Source organism: Drosophila miranda (assembly GCF_003369915.1).
Source record: "Drosophila miranda strain MSH22 chromosome Y unlocalized genomic scaffold, D.miranda_PacBio2.1 Contig_Y3_pilon, whole genome shotgun sequence".
Classification (NCBI taxonomy): domain Eukaryota; kingdom Metazoa; phylum Arthropoda; class Insecta; order Diptera; family Drosophilidae; genus Drosophila; species Drosophila miranda.
The window spans coordinates 1,751,491-1,761,355 of NW_022881625.1; the positions used below are offsets into that span (position 1 = coordinate 1,751,491).

At 48.4% G+C, this 9,865-nt stretch overlaps 1 protein-coding gene across 1 annotated transcript; it reads left to right on the forward strand.

Moving 5' to 3' along the window:
* Positions 1–252: 252 nt before the first annotated feature.
* Positions 253–2,460, forward strand: LOC117194551 (death-associated protein kinase related-like). Its single transcript, XM_033399099.1, has 2 exons — positions 253–2,333; positions 2,435–2,460. The coding sequence occupies exons 1-2, from the start codon at positions 305–307 to the stop codon at positions 2,458–2,460; spliced, it is 2,055 nt and encodes a 684-aa protein (XP_033254990.1). The 5' UTR covers positions 253–304.
* The last annotated feature ends 7,405 nt before the right edge of the window (positions 2,461–9,865 follow it).

A 9,865-nucleotide genomic window follows, 5' to 3' on the forward strand; every position in this document is an offset into this window, starting at 1 on the left:
CAGACTGATTTTCTGTCTCTCTCGCACGCACTCTTTGTCGTGTGGTTCAATGTTAGCGGCGTCTGCCGCAGGAGAGCCATACTGACTTAGTATCGGGTATAACTGTAGAGTTGCGGTTTCCGCAGCAACTCACAACTTTCCACCTCGTTCTCTTTTTGGTTTGTGATGTGGACGGGAGCAAAAGTTTGTCAAGGTAAGTAATGGGTGTGGTGGAGGAAGGGCGGCACGGCACGGCACGGCACACGACAGACAGGGCAACACAGAAAAAAAACGTCAATGGCGACACGGCACAGATCGATAGATCATGTTCACCGAAAAGGGAATCTTTCCCATAGGCGATGGCCTTTTGGATGTAGATGCCGAACGCTTTAACGGATTGCTCGTGTCGCATGACATCAACGAGATCTACGAGGTGGAACAGACGCCGTTTGCCAGGGGCAAATTCGCCGCCGTTCGCCGTGCCATTCACAAGAACACGGGCTCCCATTTCGCGGCAAAGTTCTTGAAGCGACGCCGACGCGCACAGAGCAGCGACAAGGAGATCAAACACGAGATCGCCGTCCTAATACTCTGCGAGGGCGAGGAGAACATTGTCAATCTGAATGCGGTGCACGAGACCCGTTCGGACACAGCCCTGCTGCTGGAACTGGCCACTGGTGGCGAGCTGCAGACCATACTGGACAACGAGGAGTGCCTGATAGAGGCCCAGGCCCGCCACTGCATGCGAGAGGTGCTGAAGGCTCTCAAGTTTCTCCACGACCGATCCATTGCCCACCTGGACCTCAAGCCACAGAACATTTTGCTCGCCGGCGAGCGTATAGAAGATGGCCTCAAGCTCTGTGACTTTGGGATCTCGCGCGTTGTGTGCGAGGGCATCAATGTCCGCGAGATGGCCGGCACACCCGACTACGTGGCCCCCGAGGTGCTCCAGTACGAGCCACTCTCCCTGCTGACGGACATCTGGTCCGTGGGCGTTCTCACCTATGTCTTGCTCTCCGGCTTCTCGCCCTTTGGCGGGAACACCAAGCAGGAGACCTTCCTCAATATCTCGCAGTGTGCGCTCACCTTTCCGGACAACCTATTCGGTGGCGTCTCGCCAGTGGCCATCGATTTCATACGCCGCGCATTGCGAATTAAGCCAAACGATCGCATGAGTGCCGCTGGATGCCTGGAACATGTCTGGCTGAAGGATGAGAGCTCGATGGATAGACAAATGTATCTGCAGGCTCAGAGCGATGCTGAAGAGGAAGAGGAAGAGGAGGAGGAAGAAGACGACCTTGAGGATGAGGAAGTGGAGGAGCCAGTGGCCGAGGAGAAGGCAGAGGAGCAGGAACAGCAACAGCAGTCACAGGAACAACAAAAGCAACAGAAGCCAAGCAGTGGCAGCAACAAACCCACGCACAATGGCCACCATCGGGCCCACAGCAATGGGAGCAGTAGCAGCATCTCAAAAATACCCATTGCCACCGGGAAGCTCCTGGGAAGCCCCATAAGCAGCACCAGCACAAGCACCAGCACAGAGACAACGACAGCCATACACACGCTGACCAGCAATGGACACGGACAGAGCAACACGGTCTGCCTGTCCGCCAAGCCCACTCAGATCGTGACACCCACACGTCGAGCCTCCGACTCGGACAAGGAGAACACATACACGGCGACATTTGTGAAGAAGCCCCCGGTGCAGGCCACCATCCAGCTGGGCAGCAACGGCCTCGACGAGTCCGCCACAGTGGTGGCCACCCTGACACTCTTTCCCGATGCGCCCACCACACCGAAAGTGATCCGCAAGGCACCCACGGGAGAGTCCCATGGATCGGCCACCTCGGTGAAGGCTCTGGTCAAGAAGTTTCAGCTGGAGGAGACGCTAGTCTGCCCCGGACACAGCAGCACCAGCAGCCACAACGGCCACAGTCCCGTCAACGGGTGCGGCGGCAGTAGCGGGAGCAGCAACGGCAACAATATGCGACGCAGTGCAGGGGGAAACAGCAGCAACATCAGCTACTCGGCAGCAGCCGCGACAGCAGCACGAATGAACAGCATTCGCCGCGCCTCCGACCCGCTGATGGCCGTCTATAAGAAGCAGCCACAGAACAGCGGCGCCAACAGCAATAGTTCCAGCAGCAACAGCAACAATCCCAGCCCCGGCAGCAGTCCCAGCTCGGGCAGCACGGCCACCCTGCTCCTGAATAGCCATCGCCTGGCGTCCGCGTCCGCGTCCGGGCCAGCCAGCACGGTCGCCAGCACCGCTGTAGCCTCAAGCAGCAGCACCAAAGCTACTGCCACTGCCCACCATCTGCACCACCACCACATGCACCACGACAACACGAAAAACGGCCAAAACACATGAAATCCACACTTACCTGCCAATCACCAGACAGAGCTGCCCAGCAGGAAGCTGCCTCGCCATCAACACTGACAATTCCTGCCAAAGGGAAGGAAAAGGAGGCCCCTTTCTGATGACGCTGCCGCCTGACCATGGCCGTGACGTCACGCCACTCCAAACATACAGCTGCCATTTCCAACGACGACGCAGATGCTGGCGCCTGTTGCCGCTCCACTGGGTCGCACCCGTCTCTCATGCCAATTATGTGAGGGCGGGATGGCCTGGTGTTGAGCCGCCGGACGCCAGCAAATCCTGCAAAAGAAGAAGGGAATCAGGAGAGAGGCTGCCAATAAACACATATACTCACCTGCAAACGCCTCTCACGCCAACACAAACCAGACAAGGGTCGCCAGCAACAGCATCCAAACGCCGACAAGTACCTGCAAATAAACACAAATTAAAATCACACGCCAAAGCAAACACCTCCTCAACTGGGTGGCCGGACCACCAGCCACTCAAAACGCCGTTACAAATTGACGACGAACGTGGCCGAGGAGGCCAGGCCAATTCTACTGACAACGCATCCTGGGTGGCTGGACCAGCAGCCACTCGGATGCGGCCAACAACAATACAATCGACAACGTATCCTGGTGGCCGGACCAGCAGCCACTTGGATGCGGCCAATATCACGATTCGTTGGCATCACCCATGCCAATGCCAACACACTGGACAATGCATCTTCGGGTGGCCGGACCAGTGCCACTCGGTCTGCTGCACCAAACCAACAGACAGATGCAACGTGGGCGGCCGGACCAGAGCCGCTCGCCATCAACACCATCATTGCCCACGATGCACGCCAATACTCACAACCAGCCAGCCAATAAACAACACACAGGGGGACAACAGAGCCGGCCGGTATACGGCGTAATGTTCGCATTGCGTTTGTTATGCCGGCCGGTGCTTCGTTGTAGTTGTCCTCCTGTTAGAAATAAAATAAATATAATTAATATGTTTATATGTGTGTAAATGTATGTCAATTATCGTTTATTTTACCTCGTCTGCATCAATGTATTTGTTGTAGATGTCAATCCTGTTGTTTCTGTAGTTTTTGCATGTCCGTAGATAGTTTGTCCATAGTTTTAGTACTTGCCTGTGATATTAGGAATAAGTTTTTGTAAATTAATGTAGCTTTCTGTAGATAATTGTATATTTTTCGTAGTTTTCTAATTAGTTTTACCTTCTTACTCTTCTTCCCAACCTATCTGCCATTCCCATAATTCCCCTTGACACGTGGTATTACCAAAAATACCACGCAAATACCAGACTATGACCGATAACACACCAAAAAGCCATTTCAAATTTAAAATGCATTTATCAATGCCCAGTGTGTTATCGGTCGCAAATTCGGCAATTTATGCCAAGCCAATCCGTACCAAACCGTACCAGCTACCTCAAGCTAACAGCATTTTTCTGCCCTTTTTCGAGGAAAGCGTTGTTCTGGAAGGTTTGTCATCTATGGACATATCGTTTTCTGCGGGTCCAGATAAAGTACCAAGTTGCATCTTAAAACACTGTGCCCAGTCCCTTTGCAAACCCTTGACCTTTCTCTTCAACCTCTCCTTGGAACAGTCTTGTCTCCCAGTAATTTGGAATGAGTCCTACATCATTCCGCTTCACAAAAAAGGTTCAAGATCAAACATTGAAAACTATCGTGGTATCGCAAAGCTTTCCGCCATCCCGAAGCTTCTTGAGTTCCTGGTCACCCGGCAACTGCAACATCTTTGTTGCAGCTTGATATCTCCGTCGCAACACGGTTTTTTCAGACATCGTTCAACATCGACTAACCTTCTTGAGTTTTCTAACCTAATCCACCGTGGTTTTCAAATTGGTTTGCAGACGGATGTAGTTTTTACGGACTTCAGCAAGGCATTCGATTCTGTGAACCATGCTCTGCTTATTCAAAAGCTCTCTTTATTAGGGTTCCCAACGAATCTTCTAGATTGGATTTTGTCCTATCTCTCTAACCGTACTCAACGTGTTTTGTTTTCTAACGTGTTGTCAAATACTGTTAATGTTACTTCAGGTGTGCCACAGGGAAGTCATCTGGGCCCGCTTCTGTTTATTTTATTTGTGAACGACCTTCCTCAAGTTATAACATACTCTACTACACTAATGTATGCTGATGATGTCAAAATCTGTCTTTCTTACTCTGATTGGTATTTGCACACACGCCTTCAACTTGATCTAAGTGAACTACTATTGTGGTGTTCAACTAATCTTCTTTTTCTGAACCTTTCCAAATGCAAACTTATGACATTTTACCGTCGCGCTCCTCATTTTGTCTCATATGTTCTAGGAAATCATGTCCTTGAGCGAATTTCGAGTTCAAATGACCTCGGAGTCCTTTTTGATCATAAGATGTGTTTCAACACCCATATAGCTGCAACTGTAAATAAAGCTAAGGGTGTTTTAGCGTTCATCAAGCGTTGGTCCAAGGAGTTTGCCGACCCGTACGTTACGAAACAACTGTACATCTCGTTAGTACGTCCTATATTGGACTATTGTTCTTGTGTGTGGAGCCCGCAGTATAAAGAGCAGCAGGCTGTTATTGAATCCGTGCAAAAGCAATTTTTAATTTTTGCCCTTCGGAACTTTAACTGGGACTCGGGTAGAATCTTGCCACCCTACCGGTCTAGGCTAAATCTTATTGACCTGCCGTCGTTGCACCATCGCAGAAAATGCAATGGCGTAATGTTCGTGCACAAGCTCCTTCTTGGGACTGTTGACTCCCAAACTCTTGTAACGGTTGCGGTTGGACAATACCGATTCAAAAGAGGTTATCGCTATGGTGCTCGGATATCGCATGCAATAACCTTGGGCCAATTATCGCTGCAGGGCATAGTATAGTTGGGGTGGGTGCAAGCAAGCTCGAGGTAGGGAACAGCTGAGCTGAGCTGCCGTAAGTGCTGTGCAGAGCATCGCAACGGAGCTTTCGAAGCCGAGCTTTAAGATCGGTAAGCTCTTATTTAAGCAGTGCAAAAGCACCAGAACGTTCTCTTTCGAAAATTTGAATCTGTGCAGCCGGTGGCTATCTCCGCGTCGGTAGCAAATATATAACTAAATCGAACACGTGTAAGCCCAAAAGAAAAGAAAAGTAACCCAAATAAGTGCCACAAAGACAAACCGAAAAGAAATAAAACGGAACGGGGAAAATCCCACACGGTGGGCGCGCCGCAAAAATCGGTCGAAAATTAATAATCGTGCGCCGAGAAAACTGGCAAGAAACTACCCTGGCGAAAAGTGCATATTTGCCTCGCCTCGCCAGCAAGTGTTGTTCTTGTTGCAACCCCGTGCGTCCCGCAGCTCTGCCAGGAGAACCCAACGCTCGTGTCTCCGTGGAAAAGTCCGAAAAACTGGTATGTTACAGTGCCCTGTAGGGAAAAGTTAGATTTTTTTCTTAGCCCTCGTTCTGTTTCGCCCATAGGGCCCTGGCCCCGAGCAGTAGCCACCCGGCTCTCCCCAAAGTTCTGCCCCACCCACACCAAACTCCCACCCTTGACGGGAGTACTCTTCGGAGTCGACCTTGGTGTGGGGCGGAGATTTTTTGTCCCTTTTGGAGTCGTTGAAGCATCCACCTGCCCGGCGACCTAACCTCCACCGGCCATCACCCTGGCGCCATATCTAACGTACGCGCATAGAGGGCATAGAGATCACCCCCCCCCTATGCGCCGCTAACTCGCTGTCTGCGACGGCCTAGAAGACGCCGCCACGGAGCCGGACCCAGATTTCGTAGCATAGTGTAGTTTTAATTGTAATTTTTTTGGTTCCTTCTGAGCACTTATATGACTATGTAACTTTCCTTAACTCTGCGTCACAGTCCTACCTCGATAGGCGGGAATGTGAAAGTTCTCAAAGCGGAATTTATTTTTTCGGGTTGGGGACCGAAAAACTTAATCATAAAGTAACAGACTACAAAAAACAAAAAAAAAACCAAAAAAAAACCTTTTTCATACCCCCCCTATTTACCAATCCCCCTTCGCCCTGGGCACCCATTAACATGGTTTCCACAGCTCCACAACGAAAGGCGCCTTTCAGCGAGGGACCACTGTATTAAAGCCGTAAGTGACCCAATTTCAATTTTCTCCTTTGCGCCTGTCTTCGTCAAAACCTAAAACGCAGGAGCAGCGGCCAGCCGCTGCTGATAAGAGAGCGCAACGCTTGCGTTCCACACGCTCGAAGCTTTTCGGTCTCTTCGGTGTCATTCTGCTAAGCTTGCCTTGCTCGCATTCCCTGCATTCTTTTAATGCATGGAAACGTAGCCAAGCTATACACTAACCAACATAAAAAAAAAACATCTCCTCAACCCAGAAAAAAAAAAATAAATAAATTTATAATGTTTAATTAAATTTCGTTTTGGCTCACCATTGCTGATCGCTGGTATGACCCCCGCTGCTTTTGAAATTTTTTTTTGATTTTTATTTTTTTCCTTTATACATACCTAAGTTACTTATTTCGAATATCCTATATTATATTCCTATCTTTTTTATTTATACTCCACCGTTTATATATACCTATATCTATAAAATTTTTTTTTCTCCTTAGGGATTAAGCCTCCTATTTTTTTTTTTATTCCACTAAATTTTTTTTTAGTTGCCTGCTGATTGTAGTTTAATACTTGTGTTATTTTTGGAAGTGAAACTTGGTTTGCTAGTTTTTGATTGAAGCAACATGTCTATGATGAAGTACAACGAAATATATTGAATGTTATTAGCAATGAACATGGAGTAGACTTATAATTTCCAAGGGACAGGGTGACGTAATGGGGTAGGGTACGAATTTTAGGGATTTCCAGAACCTTCGCACCACTGGAAATCATGGAAGGGTGGGTATAGAATCGTGTGGGTCGACTTCCATCGCAAGACCTCACGCCCGCGAGAGTTTGGAACACGCCGACGAAAGCCCCTAGTACTTTTCGGGTACGCCCTATGATTGTGCCATTTAATGTCCGTTATGCTCGGAATAGGCATAGTGTTGTTTTCGGAGTTCGCTCCCGGTAGAGTCACGGGATTCTAAAAAATTTAAAGTTTATGTAGTAGGAGTCGAGACGCGGTCAAACGAACCCCCCCAAATTACCGAATGAGCACGGAACCAAAGAATCCCCCCCGGCCGTGACCTCGACATCCCCTCCAATCCATCCCCTACTCACGGATAGAAATATATCGTGGAAATGTTTACATAAATATTTGGCGCCCAACGTGGGGCAGGTTTTTTTTTCAATGCTAGCTACTGTCTATACCCAGTTGGACGCGAGGGTGTAACGTTGTTACATAAATTTTTGGCGCCCAACGTGGGTCCCTAGCCAAAGTTATAGTGACAGTAAAAAGTATTGGTAACTTTAGCAACAAAATCAGCTATTGGCTCGTCCTACCTATTGCTCGTTTGTATTCATATGCTTAATGCTGACTTTAGTTTTCTCTAAACGATCTGGTCATTGCTCCGATACAATTTCAGAATATTGCGGATTCTGCTTGGATCCTAATACTGGTTGTTCCTCTGAGTTTTATGGGGAAGTTGTCGAGTCTACGACGGAGGGAAGCTTAAGTGATCATCCGGAATTGAGAAAGTAGTTCCCATGTTGACGCATCCTGTCGGGCTAGTCAAACTTGTTGTCTGGAATGTGTATATATGCTGCTTGCGTATTCATACCGAAGAAGCGAGATTGGTTTAGGTCGCGTCCTCCAAGCTACAGTTAATTCAGCGGATATTAGTTTCAATAGATTGAACTGTGAGGTTGATTCGGTGTTGGTATTGTTACTCTTTGCGCATAGCATACGGTTGCATACAATTGCAGAATATTGCATATTTGGTTTCGGCCGGATATCAGTACTGATTGTCCCTGTACGGGTGATGGGAGCACAGAGATGGCGGTCCCAGATTTGGTCTTCACTCATACCCTTACCATTGGCGGGTATTATTCCAGCGGCAGCGGTGGCTGCATATGGTTGTCTGGAACTAGCGCGTATGCTGCTTGCGTATCCTTGCCGAATCATATGTGGACACTTAAACCAGTGCACTGATACTAAGACAATGCAAATTAGAAACCATAGCCCAAACAAAATCAATTCTTTTGTCGCTGTTCCAAAGATTCGCAACTCCTATCCCTATCTTATTATGTCACCCATTAACTGTCACCCTAGGAAAAATTTGGTAGAATATAGAAAAAAAATAAATAAAAAATAAAACTTAATAAAAATGCCGCTGCGACATAGTCCTCAGCAAAACAATCCGCTGAGTTCGGAAAACTTTTGCGGCATTTGTTGCTCCGAAATGTCCAATACTCAGCCGTGTTTTTGTACTCCGTGCAATCACGTTTTCCATAAAGCATGTCTGGAAGAATGGTTCCCTCATCACGATGATTGTCCGAACTGTAGCCGAGTATGTACGTTATCTCAAGCAAAACTAGTTGTTGGCAATTGTTCTCCAAACAAGCCGCAGCCGGAACCAACAGAATTACCCGGTCCCTCGGGAATTACTACTCGAAGTCTTGCCAAAGCTTTGGAGGTCGTACAGACCCCGGCAAATGGACATTGTCAGCCAGAGACGGGAAAGATATCCGAGGGAAATGGCAAGAATACCCAATTGAGCCAACTTCCAACTGTAGGTTCAGTCCCGGTAGAACGAACCACTAGGCCAACTCGTTCCAAAAGAACTCGAGCACCAGCCAAAAAGCAGGTCCCGAAGTTCCCGCCAGGTCGATCTTCCGGACCGGAAGTAGTGTGTTTGTCGGGATTGGATGCTAGCCGTAGCTCCAATCAGACTGAAGCTCCGTCAGCTAAGGTCGCCACTCACTCTAGCCCTTGGGAAGCACCCAACGCACGGACAGCCCCTCTAAGCCAGGGGTTGGACTTGGATGTCCTCCAACAGATAATTGAGCGCACTGTGGCCAGAGCCATATCCACTTTGCAGATTCAGCCGCCAGCGAGTCCGCAGGAAGGGTATGCGAGGCCAAATATCCCAACACCAGTTTCATGTATAAACAGCATGACTAGCCTGCGAACGGCCAAGACGGCCAACATTATGCAAAAGTGGAATGTTCCTTTTGATGGTTCTACCGAAGGTTTAGGGGTAGAAGAATTCATTTACCGAGTCAAAACATTAACCGATGAAACCTTGGATAGCGATTTTCTCGGCCTTTGCAAATATTTGCACATCTTGCTGGTTGGCAAAGCGCGCGATTGGTATTGGAGATACCACAAGCAGGTAGATCGCATCGTTTGGACAGAATTTTGTGCAGCTCTTAGACAACAATATAAAGACTATCGTTCGGAGTTTATGAGCAAGGAATTGATTCGAGCTCGAAAGCAACACGTCGGAGAACCCTTCGTCGCTTTTCACGACGCCGTGGCTGGTCTTATAGATAAATTTGGCATTAAAATGGCGGAAGAGGAATTAATAGAAATATTAAAAGCAAATTTGCTTCCCGAAACCCGTCACAAAATCTTATATCAGTCCATTAGCTCAGTTGGTCAATTGAGAAGA